The sequence below is a fragment of the Pyrgilauda ruficollis genome, unplaced genomic scaffold (genome assembly GCF_017590135.1).
Source record: "Pyrgilauda ruficollis isolate IOZ18807 unplaced genomic scaffold, ASM1759013v1 scaffold16, whole genome shotgun sequence".
Classification (NCBI taxonomy): Eukaryota; Metazoa; Chordata; class Aves; order Passeriformes; family Passeridae; genus Pyrgilauda; species Pyrgilauda ruficollis.
This window is the reverse complement of record NW_024514764.1, coordinates 2,529,234-2,548,845: the sequence shown is the minus strand read 5'-3', so window position 1 is coordinate 2,548,845 and position 19,612 is coordinate 2,529,234. Positions and strand designations below refer to the sequence as shown.

At 38.5% G+C, this 19,612-nt stretch overlaps 1 protein-coding gene across 6 annotated transcripts in view; it reads left to right on the top strand.

Annotated features, from left to right (window-relative positions):
- The window catches only part of SDK1 (sidekick cell adhesion molecule 1), a 383,849-nt gene that overhangs the window by 91,301 nt on the left and 272,936 nt on the right, over positions 1-19,612 (top strand). For all 6 annotated transcript variants that reach the window (XM_041462308.1, XM_041462312.1, XM_041462313.1 and 3 more), the window contains one exon: positions 17,847-18,006. In XM_041462308.1, the coding sequence (XP_041318242.1) occupies positions 17,847-18,006 (160 nt within the window). The remainder of the gene's footprint in view (positions 1-17,846; positions 18,007-19,612) is intronic.

Sequence of the window (19,612 nt, the reverse complement as noted above, 5' to 3'; positions counted from 1 at the left end):
TGATGAGGGCTGGAGATGTCTGGGCCCTTCCTGTCTCTGAGCTCCCTTCCAGAGGTGTCTCAAGGGCTGAAATGCAAAGTGGACCCCTGATCCCAGGTGGCCAAGGCTCAGGAGATGAGGCAGCCACGGTTGTTTGATGCTTCCTGTAGGTTTGATGGTGCTGGTTGGTGTCTGAGGGCACAGAGGCCTTGCAAAAGGCGTGTTGGAGGTAAATAGATCAGAAGGGAAACGTGGGCGCGCTGATGCAGGGCTCTTTCACTGAACAATGAGGAGGAAATGTAATTCTGAGTGGTTTCTTGATTCAGGTTTTCAAATTCTATCAGCGCGGGGAGTCGGCAACAAGACTCACAATCAGAGCGTTGTGAAATGAGCTGCATTCCCCCGAGGGGTGCAGGAGAAATGGGATCCACAGAGGTTTTATCCTACAGGATACACACAGAGACGTGACCGTGACTTGTCATGTTATCAAAAGTCATTTGTCAATAGGCTGGTGCCACAGACTGGGTCCTCTGACAAAGGCAGGAGTTGGAGTGTGGCCTCCTGCAAGGGCTGCTGTGAAAACAATTAATCTGAAATCTACTCATGAGAAATGAATTGTAAATTAAAAGAAATTGCCAGTGAGCCTCTCTTGTTTTAGGGTTAAAGATTGTTTCTGCCAATGTATTGACCTCCTCAGACTGAAACCTACACCGTATTTCAAAACTTCTGCTCTTTTCTCCCTTTCTGCTTGCTGGGTACATTTTATATATGTTAACTGTAAGAAAATGAGGAGCAACATAAAAAGCTCTACTTCTTTGACTTCTAGAATTTTGTGGTTTTGTGCTTCAGTAGTGTTTTATTGTTCCACTTCTCTTTCATAGAACAGTGTTTCTATTATAAATGCAGTTGATAAAATCAAAAGATCAGTTTTACTTTTGAATCTCCTGAGAGAATTTAGAGCTCTCAAATTCTCTTGCACAATTTAAAATGAATTTTCACCTTAGAAGTTTGCAAATTCTTCCATTTTGGCTTCCAAACAGTGCATGGCTGCCAGAATAGAATTAATTAATATTTTCTTTGAACCTCAGTGTGCACCTGAAGCATTCATTAACAGTAAAAGGCTGGAAGTTGTGCGATAGCTGCCATAGATTTTGTAGTTCCTTTATCTCATATATTGATATCCAATTTTAAGGCCTAATAAAACCTGCTAGTGATGGGGATACTCTTGTGACACATGAACACCTGGTATCAGGCAGCAATTTGCAGTAAACACTTGTAGCAAACCTCGGAATTTGCCAAGAACTCTAAAAAGTCAGTCTGGAAGCTGCCTTCCACAAGGGAAACCTCAGGTCAGACACGCACAGGAGCTGGAGTTTGGTGAACTCTACATGAAAACATTTTCAGTGAGTAGTATTTATTGCTGCTTGCTGAGGTTATGTCAGCACAGCAAATCAAATCCTTCACTTTTTTGCCTTGTTTTAAGGAAAACCACAGTTTTTCCCAGGAATGACTCTTTCAAGACTTTCAGCTAGCATTGAAAAATGGGATTAATTACCTTGGAATACAGGCACATGTCGTTAGTCATGCCATGTGTGGCAATCTGCTTTTGTGCTGGTTGCTTCTGACTTCAGATTCTTTTTCTCTGTGTAATTTGTATTTGTTTGGTTTTTCTGTTTAGGTTTGGTTTTTTTGTGTTTTTTATTTATTTTTTTTTTTTGTTTTGTTTTGTTGTTTTGGTTTGTTTTTTTTTTTTTTTTTGTTTTTTTTTTTTGTTTTTGGTTTTTTTTTGTTTGGTTTTTTTTTGGTGTGTGTTTTGGTTTTTTTGTTTTGTTTTTGTTTTTTTTTTTTTTTTTTTTTTTGTACTCGTGGACATTCTGACGGGAATACAGGAAACCTGGAATTCCTTTTTTTTTTCCTGAGAATTCCAGGATGCTCAGCGGGAACCACATGCAGCTAAAATCGAACAAAACAGGGTGTTTTGTCCATTTAAGAAATCTTGTGTGCATAAGATGGATGATAATCAATGTCTTGTTTATCTCAGCTATTTTGCTATGCAGAGGAAGAGCAAAATTTTTGCTCTGCTCAGGCAGAGCTGCAAGGTAGAGGTCCCTCATCCATAGATTTAATATTTCTTCAGTTCAAAGCTTTGTAAGTAGAAGCAACCATCTGGGCAGGACAGCTGTTGAGATCCCTCTCTTACAAGCGTGGTGCTGGTGCCAAAGCGAAGCTGCTTGCCCTCATATCATTGTGCCCTCATCAAAAATAAACAGCCCAAACCCATTCTGTGATCCTTGGAGTCCATTGAAGGAGACACCAATTCTTGTTACAATTAGTCTTTGCCAGAGGTTCTTAACAGAGCCTCAACACACTGAGTTCAGTGCATTTTCAGCCAGCGTATGGCTATAAGGAGTTGGTTTTGACATTTGAATGATTTTATAAACGTTGCTTTTATCAGTTAGTTCAGCTGACCATTCATTCATTCATCTATGAGCAAACTGCAGAATGACACAATTACAGCAGTTGTTTTCTGTGATCTCTGTGATATATCTGTCCTCTCTGTAAATTTTAGTCTGGAAAAGAAGAAACCTAAGAAATTAAAATTGAAAAAAAGTACAAGCATAAGGACATATATTTTCACGAAAGAGCAGGCATTCATTACATGGGAAAAAACCCTAGCTCAGGCATTATCAAAGTGAACAAAAATAGGAAATGAACAATGAATGAATGCAAAGAATTGTTTTTAATATACTTGGCTGGTATTAATTTCAAAGGCACAAGAATAAGGTTCAGGTACATTTAGGAACTTATAATGGAAATTCAGTTGCTTAATGATGCAGATGATTTCCAAGTACCAAAGGGGGGGGGGGTGGAAGCTAAGACTATACATTTGATTTTTTCTTTTACAATGCTTTTCTTACATCCTTTTCTGTAGTTGTCTTGCCTTCTCAGTATCTGTCTTTGAAATCAATTTCAGATGTCAGGAAGAAAGTTAAAGATGTTGGCAGTAGTTGTCACAGATCAGACTCGGATGTCTCATTAAACTGAGCAAAGGGAGAGTGTGAATCACCTTTAATTTTCAGAATGGTTGGTCTTTAATGTTAAACTGAATGTGATTGATGCCTTGCAGAGTAATATGTGATAATATTTACTGAAACTTCTCTTAAATATTTGAAGATATATTTCTGTGTCTGCCTGGTAGGAATGATTTCAGTTTCCTGTGTTCTTCTTTCCTGGCCGATGGCCTCTAAAGTGAACTTTCAGAACAAATGTAGAACAAGTCAGGCATACCCCTGTTGTGTTGATAATATCAACTTGACAAATGTATTCTGAATTTTGCCTGCAGCCATTAAAATGGAAAGCGAAGTCGGAAGTGTTTTATGGGAGGTTTTTTTTATTGCTTGTACCAGCAAATATTGTACTGGTTTTGTCAAAGGAAAACATAATTTTTATAAAGCACTTGCCCTATTGACTCCCAACTAGAACAATATATTTTAATCCATCATCGTGTTATTTTTGCTGCTTCATTGTTTTATTTGCCATTATTATACTTTTTCTGTTTACTTCTAAGATGATATAAACTAAAGGCCAAAAGTCTAAACTAAATAAATATTATCTTAATGCTAATTTAGGCTGACTGTTTATTAATAGAACATGGTTTCTATACATAGTATAGACAAATAACAGAGGTTGTTCTTGAACTTTACACACACAATTGTAATGATTTGGTTGTATACAAAGAGGAGAAGGTCATGTCTGGCCATTGGTTTTTAGCCATTTGTGCCATTTTATTAATTTTATTTGGTTTTGTAAGAAGTTGTATTTGAGATGCATTGTAAATATGAAATAGAAAGATAAAAATCATCAGCTTCTGCCAAATGCAATGGGTTGGCAAAAAGCACATGTGGGGAAGTGTCTTATGTAATTTAACTTCTTTAATAAAGAAATAATAATTTTTGCTGCAAGGCTGCGGGATTGGCCTTTGTCCAATGAATGTTTCCTGTAACTGTAAAACACATTAATTTAATGTGTTTGCACATTAAAGTGGTGTCAAAATAAGTACCTGTGGAGTACTGCTAAACAAAGACAAAAACAACTAATTTGCTTCTTAATGAGCCAGCAATAATGCACCAACATTTCAGTCTGTTTGCTCTTAAGGCAGACAGGGGTTCTGGAGGAGGCTGGTTCAGAGGTTCTCCTCCATGGAGAAGCCTTTTGAAATCCATGCTGGTGAAAGACATTTTCATAAACCACATCAGTGAAAGCTCTGATTGTGAAAAATGTGTGAATAGGAGTATTTATGTGATATACACTTAAAAGAAGGTAATAGGAATATATCACATAAATGATATTCGGGTCAAACTATTTTTTTTAGCAATTCATAGAATCATAAGATCACAGAATGGTTTTGGTTGAAAAGGACCTTAAAGCTTTCGATCGAAAGCTTTTCGAAACTCCTGCCATGGGCAGGGACACCTCCCACCAGACCAGGTTACTCCAAGCCCCATCCAATGAGGACATGACCTGGAGCTTTTTCCTGTTTTTCTCTTATTCACACCATGGTGGGAGGTAGAGCATCCAGAGCAAGTGGAGGAGGCTGCCCTGTCACCTCCCTTACTGGGATCACAGGGATTTCTGCTGTGCCAGAGTAGGGGTGTTCTGCCCTGCAACAGAACCTGCAAAATTAGCTTTGTTTGCAGTAATGTGTCGGAGCATCACTAAAGAATCACAACTGTGTTCTGCTTCAGTGACTTTCCCCCAAATAAATTAATGTATAGAAATGTTTTCTTTTGTCTGTTAAGCAAATAGCTACAGGCTTTCCTTCCTTTTGTAAATCTTTTGAAATTTAAGGAACTATTTCTAGCTGTTTCTAGAGGACTTTTTCTGTCATTTGTTTGTAAAAGTTTTCTTGACTGTTAAAATCAGAATGTTTTTTTTCATGTGGTGCAGATATATAGTTTTCTTGTAAAGTTTTAGTTTGGAAGGACATGAAGTATACCGTGGTATTTTTTGGCCCTGTGGCTAAAAATGTGAGGAATTTCAGAGTCAGAAGAGGGAGAATAAGTATTATTTGGGAGGCGTAAACCTCAAACAGCTCAGCTGTTGTCTCACTGGACTGGCATTCAGTGCCTGGTGGAAGGTGAAGGTAACTGTTGATCCAGTCTCACCTATTGCTTCTCTGAAACAACTCAGTGCTCCTGTTACACAAAGAACTGCTCTTTGTTTCAAAATAACTTGAAGTTGCCAGTCCTTTCAGAGAATGTAATTATTTCCTCTGGGGAAAATGACATGCCTTAGCTACTCAAAGAAAGCATTTAGAATGCCCTTTCTTGCTTTCTTTGTCCTGCAATAATCTACTTTTTCTAGGAGGAACATTTCTGCTGTCACCATTTTTCTCTGGTGTTGCTGGGTGAAAATAAGCTCAGTGTGTGTCATTCTGTGATGCACTCCCAGTAAACTCAGGTAATAATACTTCAACTATATTTATCCCTTTCTCCCACAGAGTTTAATAAAGGAAATTACTCTGATTAATAGGTTTTAGATTTAACAAACAGCACTGTTTGGGGTTATATATCCATCTGGTCGAGTTTCTGAATTGTCAGAATTCAGTATGTGGATGTATAGAGCAGGAGCAGATGACTGGAGGGATTGGGGGAATCCTGCAGAGAATTGAGCCAGCAGATTGTTTCCCCCAGTGAGCAATTTTATGGAACTTGTAAACCCTTCCAGGGCTCACCTCTTACAGGGTACAGGAGTGCTCCTGAGTCGAGCTTCTGGCTGATTCCATACTCCTTGTGGATCTTCATTACTGCCAGCCTGGCTGGGCTCGAAGCGAGGAGCAGAGCTTTGCTCTCCGTTTGTTCGGTGCTGCTAAACAGGCTTTGGCCAGTCTGCCTGTATTTGTTGGGTTGGTCCCCAGCAGGTGCTGCTGCCTGGGTATGAGAGCAGGATTAGGATCCAGCATGGTCAGTGTAACCTGTAGGGTTTGGTAGTTTCCTCCCTGCCAGGCTGGTGCTGTTTGCCAGTGGGATGGGACGAAGCCTGGTGTTGGATTTCTGAGTGAGCATCGAGTGCTCTGTGTTAGATCTCCTGGCCAGTCTCCCACAGGCTCTGCCTTCTCCTCACTCACAGCTCCCTGTGGGATACAAAGGCTGCACGTGCACAATTCCTGCTTTTCACTTGGATGATCTTTTCTCATGGCTCGGGTGCCTGACATCTCCCAGAAAATCCTGCAGACGTACAACCCCAGGCTGGACGTGAGGCAGCTGATCCCCTCTCTCTTTCATACCCATTCTCCTTTAACAGTTCAGAAGAGTTTTTGTGAAGATAAGGCTTTTGCTGGATTATTTTAAACAAAATACTCCAACTCTGAAGACAACCTCATGACTTTTTTTGCATTAACTCTCAGCCTTATTGAAGGTGCTAACAAGGTCCTGCAGGACATATATTAGCCAGTAGGCTAAGTGGTTTGTTTTATAGTTTTTTGCTTTAAAATTTTTTGTTAAATAGAATTTCATCTTTTTCCAAGATTTGAAGGCAACTTTACAAACTTCTCTCTGACTTAGACTCACCATTATTTTTTTCAGTTTTTCCTTTTTGTTAATTATTTCTCAAACATGCTAAGACAACTCACAGATTGTAGTCATTGCTTGTTACTTCTCATAAGTATTATCCAGAGTAGCAGAGATGATGGAATAGTCTCCTTGTACTTCCCTGCATCTTGTGGTGGTACAACAGAGGTCTCTTTTTATTTTCTATTCAGATAAATTACTCTAAAATATAATGATTACATGAATTACTTCCAAAGGATAACGCTTAACGTTTACATTCATTACATTTTACAACTGGGAGAAGCCCATCCTCATGACAGTTTTTAATGCAAAAGGACTTTTTTGTCATTCTGTGAACTGGAAATAACATATTGTGCAATTATTACTTGTGTCCCGAGAAATCTATCAGTAATAGAAGGAAAACAATTTCCCCTTCTATTTCAGTATATGATTATACATTCTGTATGTATACACATTTCTGATAATGGGTTTTAACCAATATTTTATTGATTTACTGTATTACATACAGAGTAATAAATAGCTTTCAATTCTTTAGGATTTCATGATTTAATTATACTTTATGTCTTCTTTACAAATGGGGCAAATTAATAATGAGAATTAGTTACTTTGTGACCAGTATCTCTCTTCAAGATGTACGAGTGCAGTAGTACTGGCTCTTAGGATGGTTTTTGACTGTTTCTTTTATTACAGCTCATGCTGTAATGCAGTGAATGCAGTCTTTAAAATTGATTTATGATCAAAATTTTTCATGTACATCCTTTAAAATTTTAAGCACTTTAACTGTAGCATGTTTGCAAATAATGAAGTAGTTACCAACTACTGTTTGGGGTTTTTTATCACCTTATTTGTATGTTTAGATGGAAGTAGTGTGTGCTGAACATGGGGATGTGGTTCTTTAGTAAAATATATTTGAAGTTTGGCAGGTGCAAGTCATTGTTCCTGTATCCTGCAGGATACCCAGATTTAATATAACAGTTCTGTACACAGAGCAGTCTGCTGCTGATAGCTGCCTGCCTTAGCATTAAAAGAAAAAAAAAAACCCCACAAATCAGCCCAAATCAAACCCCAAACTCCAGAAACCCCAAACTTCCAAAAACCCAAATAAGAAGAAAACTTTTCACATCGTAATAAAGTTAAGATCTTATTTTCAAAACACTGTTTAAATTCCCTGTCTGCCTAACTGGGGCTTAACCCTGTCTGGCTTACAAATAAGTCTTTTATTTTTCCTTTACATATGCTTTTGATGTATGTCATCCATCAGTGTTAGCAAGAACAGTAAATGCATTGATCTATTGCTGCACTTGACAAGTTAAATAACACTTTATGTAAGAAGTATTGATTTATAAAATCCAGTACATGTAATTAACATTAGAACTGTCAAAAGTTGAAAACAGTATTAACTTGCTGCTTATTTATAACCTAAAGAAAATTAAATAAAATATCCAGATTAATCAACTAACTCCTTTTCTTTGCCTTCAGATATGTCAAGCTCAGTTATGTTTGCTAGAACAGTGATATGTTTTGTCCCATTTTGACAAGAAGAAATTACATGTTTCATTGGTATCACCAAAAATAATTCTATAGTCTCTAGATCTGTGTATTTTCCTTGAAATGGTGAAAGAATTCCACTTGGATAGTTCTGAAAGGATTTGGTGTAAAAGACACGGAAATAAGTGGAGATATTTGGGAAAATGAAGGTGCCCAGTTTGTGTGAGGCTTCCAAAGAGCCTTTGATCCATCCCATTGGGAGTGTCTGCACAAACACCCTGAGAGCTCTGCAAGGGTCATTCCGTGCTTCTGTCTCTCACCAGGTGCCTGTCCCAGAGTTTTCTTAAGATGTGGGAATATTTCAGTTGAGTCCTGTGAACTTTGTGCTGTGCTTTGTTGGCATTTCTGTCCTAATCCAGTGTCACACAAGGACAGGAACAGTCCTGTCTCTGCCCTGCATAATGTGGGCTCCCGTGCTCACCACCCTCCAATTCAGTGAAACCACTCAGATCCTTTGAGTTTTTTGAGACAGGCATTACCCAGTTTCTAAACCTGTTTACATTTTTCAAGTTTAAGGAAAAAAAAAAAGAAAACTACAAGTTACATTTAAACAAAATAACAATAGCATTGAGCAGTAGGCATTGCTTTTAACAAAGGCTTGAGCATGAATCATTTCCCCTCCAGCCCCCTTCATCAAAGGAGACTTCTCTGGATATTCATAGCTGCTTTGCTATTTAGAAATAAATTCTCCTTGAGAACATAAATAGGTGCCTGACATGGCTTTCAGGTCTGGCAGCGCCTTTGCTATTCCTTTGTTTCCTCCTGCTGCTCCTGTGTTTCTGTTCTGGTACTTCCAGACACTCCTCAGCTGTTTATCTTTTTGATTTTATTTGTCTTCTGAGAATGCCTCTTACAACAGGCATGAACTTGAGGAAAGCACATTTGTTTTCATCTTTTCTCTCCTGTTACATGTTCTGTAGGGTTTCATCTCTCCTTCGTGCTGGTGTCAATTGGAATATTTAGAGCATATATTTATAAATTGCTGTTTAGATATCAGTGTGATCAGGCTGCCCTACAGTAGTTGGAGATTGTAGATTATGTAGCAGCAACAATAGCTTCCTTTGTGGCTAAATAATGAAGGAAATCCTGCTATATTTGGATTCCCTTTCAGCGAGGCTGCTCTGCCTTCCACCTGCTGTGGGCCAAGGTTTAAACACTAACAACTTATTTCCTCGAGTCTCTGAGTGAGGCTCTGTAAACATCACTGTATGAAGAGAATATGAAAAGCACAGAGGTTGTGCTTTGATACCAAATTCAGAGGCTGGAGGTTTCTTTGGAGATTTTGTTTTGGTTTTCGTAGTTAATGGGTTCTCTTTCATTTGCCCGCTTTGTACAGATGTGCCTTTTTCTTTCAGTGCATTTGTAACTTTCTTAAAAACATCCTCATGAATATTTAAAAAAAATTCTGAAGCCTTTTTTGTGGATGAACTACAGTAAACATAATTTTAGAACATCACATATGCTTTTTGATTTCTAATCTTGCAGCAGGTAATGGCTTTAAGCTGGAAGAGGTTGGCTTTAGATGGGATATTGAGAAGAAATTCCTCCCTGTGAGGGTGGGCAGGCCCTGGCACAGGGTGCCCAGAGAAGCTGTGGTGCCCCATCCCTGGAAGTGTCCAAGGCCAGGCTGGATGAGGCTTGGAGCAACCTGGGATAGTGGAAGGTGTCCCTGCCATGGTAGGGGGTGGGACTGGGTGGGCTTTAACATCCTTCCAACCCAAACCATGCTGGGATTCTGTGGTACTCCATGGATTCACAGAGCTATGAGTAGTGGCTGCCTTCTGATAAACAATAAGCCAATATAATTTTTTTTGCCCCAACTGAACTGAATTATTACAGGTGATCAGAAAGTGAGACTAAAACACGAGGTGCAGAAATTAAATGGGAAAAGGAAGCCTTAGTGGGATTTTAGGTTAATACATCAGGAGCGGCTTGAGGCTCAGTTAAAACGATATCAGCTCATTATTTTTTTTCCTCCTTGGCTGGTCTGCTAAAGAAATCAATTTTAAGAAAAGAATAATACAATTGCATGTGGGAAAGTCTTTCTTGGTGTATTTGGGGATGACTGAGAGAGGTTTATGTTGAATTTTAATGGAGGTGTGTTACCAATCACTGTCTATTTTTTTTTTTTTCTATCAGAATCCAGGCCCTATAAAAAGTCTGCTGTAGTTCTGTTTTGAGTGTTTCTAATAAAACTTGAGAAATCTTTTCTCAAAAGGGAATTCTTCAAGAAGTGATTGTATAGTGAATGAAAAGATGGTCTTTAAATAGATGGCAGACTGTTAGGGAGTGGATTTTATGAATACAAAGAACAGGTTATGTTTAAGGACTTTTAAGCATCTGTGATAGTAAGATTTTCTTTTTTCATCATAAAAAAATCCTGCTCTGGCTTTTTTCTGTTGTCTCAGGATGCAGATGGATTTTTGTAGTTCATGTAAAGCTGTTCATAGAGAAAAATGGAAGAAGGCTAAGAGAGATAACAGGAAATGTTTGTGCCTTAAAACAGGGAAGAAAGGTTGGAAATACCAAAACAGGTTTTACTGTAGCTAGTCACTTCATGGTGTTTATCTTAGAATTATGGAAGTTTCTAGGGAATGAATTAGGATGTTTGTTCTTTTAAGCAATACTATGTGTTAGCCAAGATTTGGGAAAAACATTTGGTCTGTTTGCATCAAGAAATGAGGAGCCGAGAAGCCAACTGGAATCTGCAGTGCCATTTAGGTAATTCAGAAATAGAGAAGTGATGCTTCAATTTAAAAAAAAAAAGAATTTTTAATTAAATCTACTTAACTATCAGTCTGAAACACTCATTCTTGCCACTTGGGATTCCTATTCTATTGAATTGTTGAAAGCTAATCATAACTATACATTACAGAATGTTCAGTTTTCCTCTTGGGATGGGCTGCAACAGGTTTGCAATCTTCAGTTCAATATTTCCTCCATCCAAATCAAATATATGATTGGCAATTACCCAGTAGCTAACTTGCCAATTAGTTATGTGAGCTGTTCAAGGCAAAAAAAGAAGTTATCCATTGAAATCTTGTCTCCCTGTGAGTGTGCATTTAAAAGAAATAAATGTCACTTATTCTAAAAATATGTGGGCTTCCTCACAGAATTTGCTGAGTCCTAAAACAATTTAATTCCATCCCCAATTAAACCTCTAAAAGCACCATCCATCAACCTCAGCTGATATCTGTATTTGCATTCAGGGTTATAATAGAGGTACCCAAAAAGAAGGTTATCTTCTTAATCTCTAGGACGACAAAAATGGGCAGCTTGGGCTCATTTACTTGATGTGTGAAATTGAGGAAGAAAGACTGATTTAAATACAGTTGCTTCAGTACTCTTCCAATATAAAATCAGATATCGTCTTTGATGAAAGTTCAGGAAATCCATTTTGAGAGAATGCTTTATACCATTGTGTGAAAATTCTTAGCTGCTGCAGTATATTTGAAAAATAACCTGATATTTTAATGAAATATTCACTATGATGCATCAATCCTTTGCAGTTGAGGTTTAGAATGAGGTAGTAAAATGCAATTTAAATTTAATTGTTGGACTTGGTGATTTATGTCACACTTCCAACCACAAAAATTTGAATCTCAAAGATCCAATATTTTGGGTAAAATAGACTTCTTGCAAATCAATACAGTTAAAGTGACTGAATGCTCTAATGTATGTTTGACATTGTTGACAGTTTATGAATAGATCATGTACTAACTTCCCCAGCATCTCACCAATGCATTTTAGAAGATTTGAATTCAAAATAAGATTGATTCAAATATATCTGAGTTCAATCTGACTTTCTGGTACATTTCCCAGGATTTACTGTGTTATAATTCCAAATTCGTATGCCATATAATCTATTGAAGTTCATTTCCACAAGAGAATACAACTTGCATCCAGAGCTAGCACATGTATGCATGTATATCAGAAGCTCTAAGATTAGAAAACTGAGATAGCAAGACTGAAAGATCCTTTTGAAAAGGAAATAGAGAAAAACCTTTTCCATATCCAACTTGGGAATAAGAAGAAAAGCCATTTTCACAGGAGGTTGCAGTTGTTTGCTGTCAGAGCAGAGCAGCTCGTGCTCGACTGTTTGTGCTCACAGCTGAACTTCAGTCTAGTCTGGAATGGATTTTGCTGTCCATAGTTGTTGCAATTTTGGTGGATTACTGAGAAGATTCTTCCTGTCTCTAGTTTGGGTTTCCTGACTCCAGTTGCCATTTTACCTTTATTTTTATATTACACATTCAATGCCCCAGACAGACTTTTTGGGATACTCTTCCCACGGCAGTCATTGTTTAGCCACCTGAGGGTGGCTCACATCTCCTTCCCTAGCAGACACTGAGAGCAAAAACATTTCTGTATTGCTGATCTCCTGGGCTAATTGTTCAGTCTCTACCTCATTTTCCTCAGAAAATTCCTCAGAGATAATTCTGTTCTTTATTTTCCTGTGTCAGTTGATCGCACCTTTAGAAGCATATGAAGAAATAGTAATGTGCATCATGTTTTGGCTGGAGATTAATAAGCTAAAATCAATAGAGGTGTGCTACTTAATAAACCCATTGTGTTTTTCTTTTGAGTTTGAAAAATGTATCTCAGTCAAAACCCTCTTTTCAATATTGAACCTGTAGGGCCAGTGGAGCTATGGAAAGGCAGCTGCACACCTGGTATTTGTTAAGTGATTGAGCTGTATTTGCTCTGAATTGCTGATTTATGTGCAGGTTGATCTACTTTTAATATTCAATATTAGCTCACCTAAAAATGACTTAAAAGTAGAGATGCATAACAAAGACAAATAGCAGTGGCACTGGGGATCTCTCAACCCGCTCTCAGCACTCCCTGCTTTTTCCTTCCTCTGAGTGTTCAGGACCACAGAATCTATTTTTCAGGAAGTGAGCACCTGATTTTGCCTGTAACTGTTGGTATCCAAATTTTCTGGAGAAAAAAAAAAGCTGAGATTTGAAGAGGGTAGTTGCAGTGGGTTTTACTGATGAGGGTGGTGTGGTACTTCTCTGGAATACTGTAACTTTCCTTTTCTCAGCAGGATAGAGGTTCTCAAGATCAAATTGTGTCTTTTAATTAAAATTTATTAATTCCTGAGGGACAGGACTGTGCAACTGTGCTTTCAAGATCTTGTAAAACCTTGTAGTAACTGAAAGATCTATTTAATCTGACTTTCCTTTATGTGTTTTACAAATGTAAGCCCTTCAAGGCTTCAGAATCATTAGCTGAGCCTTGTTAATTGTTTGTTAGAGGAAATGTTTGAGGTCCTTGAGATGGTGCTCTCCTGTTTCTGGAGTCACATTGACTCATGCAATCCCTGTGAGACTGGGGTTCCTTGGCTATTTAATGGGTATTTACTCCTGGAATTTTTCTTGCCATTCCAAAACTGTCCAGCCAGGCTGCCTTTTCCTCTTGCAGGTCCTATTTGTAAATTTGTGCCTGAATGTGATTTTCAGGGAGAACAGAGCGTGAGGGAGCTCTCCTGCTGTGCATCTCATCTGCCAGGGCTGGGGACAAGCCCAGGGTAGAGGACCCAGCACCCAGCACCATTTTGTCTTTAAATGTCAGCATTAGTCCACAAAAAAACTGTCTGGATGTTGTTGAATTTAATCCTGAAACTTTATTTTGAGGTAAAATCCATCTGAGCTTTGCATGTACCAAAGAAAGAAATTGGATGGGCCAACCCAGCAGCATAATGAAACTCAAACAGTTTGGAGGTGCAGAAAAGCAGGGCAGAAATGCTGTGGAGCAAATTTTCAGATAATTTTGGCATATTCAATCCTACTTCTTCTTGAGATTTACATAAAAATAAATCTGCAACATCCTTTTAAGGACACAAGTGAGGATGTTGGCGAGTTTGGTAAGCAGACTTAATGAAAATTTACTGAAGCTGTAAATATACGTGTGCCAACAGATTGGCACCTTATCCCTTTGCTCCTTCTTGCAACTCAAAAAGTTCTTTAATTACTATTACTTTTATTTTTAAATCAGCCTCGCTGAAGAGCCAGAGAGGCTGGAAGTATTAACACATTTAGAAAAAGCAACAGTGTATAACATGAATGCTTACAAATTTTTTTTTTCTTGGTAGGCTGAGAAATATTCTAGCCAAGAATAATAATTGTGGTATTTTATTATTTTTGGTTTTAGGACTCAGATTATCTTTTCATTAGTATTTTACTTCATTCTTGGAGAGTATAAAACAAAAAATGCCTTCCTGGCTTCTAAACCCTTGGTTGGCCAAGGTTGCCCTCCTGGTGAGCCCTTTCTGTAGTTAATTACTGAGTGCAAGTATCTCATACCTATTAACTGCCCCCTTGTGCTTTCTATCCCTCAGCCAGTTATTTCTTTCCCACAACCCTTCTGAGATGGCTTTGATTTTTTCCCTGCCAATTTTCCTGTTTCCCTGGGATGCTCTATAACAACCAAACCTTTCCTTGCAGGTCCAGGTTTAAATTCTGCTTTCCATTACAGCTTAAAGCTGTAAATAAAGCCCAGGGTGCAGCCCTGTGCCTGAGGTGTGAGCAGCCCTGTGCTGCAGAAATGCCAACGTCATCAAAGTTGCCTCTCTGCAAGGAATTTTTGCTCTGTATTTTATTTTCATTTCTGCTTTCAGTGAATATTTAGTGAGCTCTGATTGTATAATTGAATTTGATAAACTGATGGTATGTGGTTGATGAGAAAATCAGGAATAAAGGATTAGAAGATAAAATTACTTCAAGGGTTTAAGTAAATCTTCCAGAGAGCCAGGGTAATTTATAAAGCATGCTATACTCTTATAAAAATATTCCCACAGGTCTATTAAATTTTAGCTTCTAACAGACTGGATTGAGTTTTGAGAATCATTTTCATGTAATAACAGCTTGATTGTGATGCTTTAAATGGGAGATAGCTCTGAGTGGGCTGCAGCATCCCTGGATTTGGAATATTTGAGTAGGAAATATAGGGCTGAATGAAGACTTGTGGGCAGCACTTTGTCTTCCAAATGCATCATTTTTTTCCTTGGAAAGACATAAGTTAGGAGTAAGTGGATAATTCAGAGTAAGTAATGAAGGAGGTTGTGCTGCCGAGTCTGTAAATCACTGAAAACAAGGATCAACAAATGACTCGTTTTGGTGCAGACACCACTTCATTGAGCTCTCCCTCAGTGACGAAACTTTCTTTGGGGAGGAACAGCTTAGGGAACTCATTCCAGGAGCCTCTGTACAAGAGCAGGTAAGTGTTGTTTTCAGGAGACTCAGCACGAATCATTTCACTTTACCAGCTGGGCTCTGTTATCTTCCCCTGAACACCAGCACTGCTCCCAGCTGCTGCTTTTCCATCTCCAGAGGAAGCCTGACACCTTTAATCTTACCAGGGTAGAATGTCTGCAGCTCCCTTGGGAGACTCCCCAAAATACCTTTGACAGGATTTAACATTTTCTCTCTTGTTTAGAAATATCTTTGTAAAAATTTGCTTTTCTCTATGGGTAAAATAACTGTATTTCACAGGAACATCCTCTAACTCCAACTTAAATTTTTCTTTATACCATTTAAAATATTGTTTGGTTTTACTAGTTAGGAGACAAGAATTGAGATGATTTCACAATAATTGCAGTCATTAAAACAACAACTAAAGAGAAGCTTTGCAGAATGTATTTTCAGTCATGTAATAGTGTAGAGAAGTGTAAAAACTCTCCTTGGCTTGTCTGGGAATATCTGCTAGTTTGGAGCTGTTCCAATTTTCTCATATGTTGTATTGTTGTAGCTTCCTATATAGCCAATTTGGAGAAGATACTGCTGATCTGCACTCATCATAAATCAGTTTCTTTGAAAGACAGGTTATTTAAAATGCTACAAATCAGAAAAGGGCCCTACCCCAAATATGGTTTTTAATTCTGTTTGTTAGATTGGATTTTGTGTGATAGTTTATAAGCATTACTTTAAGATTATGTGGTTTTTCTTTCTGCATAAATGACTGAAGTTAAATTCTAAAAACTCAGGAGACAATTTGTCAATCCAAATCATCAGATGAGTGGGGAGCAGAGGCTGATTTATGGCCCATTGCAGGAGATATTTGGCACCAGTGAGCCTGGGGCTCCCTGGCCACGCTCAGCTGCAGCCCAGCTCTGACCCTTCAGAGATAACGAGTCTGGGCTGCCACGAGCTCTGCAGTCAGAAACATCCCCTGAGCAGAGGCAAAGGGAAAGATAAAGGCTTGGAGACTTGGACATCCCCATGCTGGGCTGTGAACCCCATGGAACACCAGAGTCACTGGGAAACCACCACCAGCACCCCCTGGCCAAAGCTCCTGGGGCTGTCCTGGGGTTGTCAGTGATTCTGGGACCTGTGGGCTCAAAAATTCCAGCCAGCCTTGAACAGCACATGAGGGCACTCCAAACTGTAAAAAATAGGTTAAACTCTTTAAATGTAAAATGCCTGAGTATATATAAAATGCCAAGTATAAAAATGAAATACAATTATTTAAATATAGAATTCCAAGTATAAAAATGCCTGAGATTTTTTTGTAAAATAAATGTTTAAAGGGAGGTTTGCCGTTTAACTGAACCATTACTTACACTGGGCCAACATTTGTGTATCTTGGTTTTTTCTGTATTTTATATATAAAGTATACACACACACACCTTGCACAATTTAAAGAAGAGCTCAGTATTGTCTACTTATTCAGTATTATTAATATTTTATATAAAATTTCTGACTTTGAATATAACTCCTGTGTTTTATGTGTAATCATAAAATCCTGAAAGTGTTCCTGGCCAGGTTGGATGGAGCAACCTGGTGTAGTGGAAGGTGTCTCTGCCCATGGGAAGGCTTGGAACTGGATGAGTTGTACCCTCCCTTCCAACCCAGGCCATTCTGGTTTAAGTTTGGTTATAGAAGGTATTTGTATGCTTCTAAAATTAAGCCTATAGTTCCTTTACAGTTACAAATAGAAATTCAACACGTAAAGTGTGAAAAACCTTCATCTTCCAGAGGTGACAAGGTTAGATCTCCAGCAGGTGTGGACTCAGAATCAATCTGTATTTGAGCAGAGCTTTGGCAATTTACCCATCAAGAATTTTGCTGCTTGGAGTGTTTTATTTGTGATACACAAGAGTTTGAGATGACAAGTGACCCTTGCATATTACTGAAGTACACTAATTCAAAAATCTGTTAGTGGCTTTCGGTAATATAATTTAACACATTTTGGTTTGCAAGAACATTGAAAAATACATTAAACTTGTGAGGTGTTTTTTTTCTAAATTCTTTTCCCTATCAAGAATCTTCATTTACCCTGAGACTTTTCCTGCTGTGATAATCATTTCTATCCAAGATTGCACTTCTGGTTTCCATTCAAGAAATTAAAAAAAAAAAAAAAAAAAAAAAAAAGTAAAAAAAAAAAAAAAGGTAAAAAAAAAAAAGCTTTGAATGGATTTAATCCTCAGAAAGGAGAAGAGGGGAGAAAACAACAATAGCATTGTTAACTTCCTGCCACAGCAGACAATGTTGGAATTCTCATCTGGAGAAAGAGTAAACATGGACAAAAGCGTGTCTGAGTGGGCAAAGACAAAGTTTATCAAGATCTTGGTAATTCTGCCCCTAAAGATAAAGCTTAGTTATGAATGCACCAGTGCAAGCCTTAACTGAATCATGTTGTTTCCTGTTTTACCATGACCATGTTGAGGAGAAATTAGTTAAATATCCGTAGTTTCTCTTACATTTTCCTAAATAACCTCCAAACCCATTCTTTTCCTTTGTGTTTCAGGGGATGTTGCACCATTCTTCAAGACAGAACCAGGCTTGCCCCAGATCCACCTGGAAGGAAACAGACTGGTCCTTACGTGCCTTGCCGAAGGCAGCTGGCCCTTGGAATTCAAGTGGTTGCACAACGACAGTGAAATCACCTCCTACTCCAGTGAATACAAGTAAATAACATCCATATAATCACCTCTGCAAGTGGAATTGCAAAAAACAACCCCAAACCAAACCCCACCCCCTCAGTTTCCCAATGCCTCATAGAGCTTTGTAGGTACAGACACAGGGACTTGGGGGTTTGTAACGAAAGAAGAGCAGGTTTTGTAAACAGATGAGATGAGATTCCTTTGCTAAAAATAGGACTTGATGCTTCAGAATGTGGGTCCTAACATGGAATTTTTAAGTACCAGAAGTGCCTTTTGCTGGAGATGTAACTTTTACCTGTGTTTGTGATAAATAGGAGACACATTCCTTAGCTAAATGTTACATTTGATGTATGAACTCATCCTTGAACAGAGCCAAGCTCGCTGGGACTGTCCATCTCCATCAGATCTAGAGGAATGTGCTCTGTCTTAAATTCCACACAAAACTTTCTGTTTCAATTCTAGCAATTCCAAAAGGGAGCTGATAATTTAACAAACTGCCCTTTAATGATTGTGCAGTTTGCCCCCAGGACCTCCCTCTCCATCCCACAGACATTCCATCAAACAGGAGCTAAACCACAGCGTGGCTTATCAGAGCTCATTCCTGCTGATAGGCAGCACATGGCTGGCCAAGTACCAACCTGCCAGACAGCCAAGTTTTGTCTGCTTTTCTCTAATGTGGGAGGATTGACTGGGTTTTCTCCATGCAAACAGAAATTTCTGTACCTTTATGGAAATTTAGTTTTTATGCAACTTACTTGGTGCTTTCAAATTTTGTAGAATTTGCCAGGTGAGTTCAGAGATTGTGAGGGGTGGGTATGTGACAGAGAGTGCCCAGGTACAACACCTGTACCTTTTGCAAACCAAGCTAAATACTGCATTTTTGAGACACAAGGCTTAAGGTAGGGAAAAGTTGTGCTGCATTACTATAGATAGAAATTACAGTATGAGTTGGTATGCAGATAATGCAGATAATGATATAAAGTTCTATATTGTTACACAAGGTAATACATAATTATCTTTCTCAAAGATTTTCAAAGTTTTAACCTAGCACTGTTCTAGTTCTGTTTTTGATATTATTTACATTTACAGAGCAGTAGGGGAAAAAATTTCCTTAAAAAACTTTTTAAAACTTGTGGGGGTCATTTAGCATTTCAAGTATTTAGCAACTGTTTAAACCCAAGCATTTAGTTCTATCTGAAGTTACCTAGAAATGCAAGACTTGATTTGGAGGAGCCCTCTTAGTCCTGAGTTCCTGCATCTGTTCAAGGTTGCTGCTTTCAAGCCTTTGGGATGTGGATTATAAGCCACATGCACATAAAGAGGAGATTTGTGAATGCTTTCTAGAAAATGAAAAGATCTCTAATAGCACAACAAATCACAGAATGTTTGAGCATGGCTTTGTGCAAATGCCACTTGTTTTGATCAACTACAGCAGAGTCAGTTGTAGTGGCTGGGTAGAAGGAGCTGGAAGCAGCCTTGACCATGTGAGATGCTGAGAGAGAGGGAGGAAAAATGGTGTGGGGGGACAAACACATGAACATGGAATGAACAGCAAGCAAAGGTTAGATCTTCAGCCCTGTAGGTGTGCTAGGCACTGGGAGATGACATTTCATGGTATTAGGAGAACCTG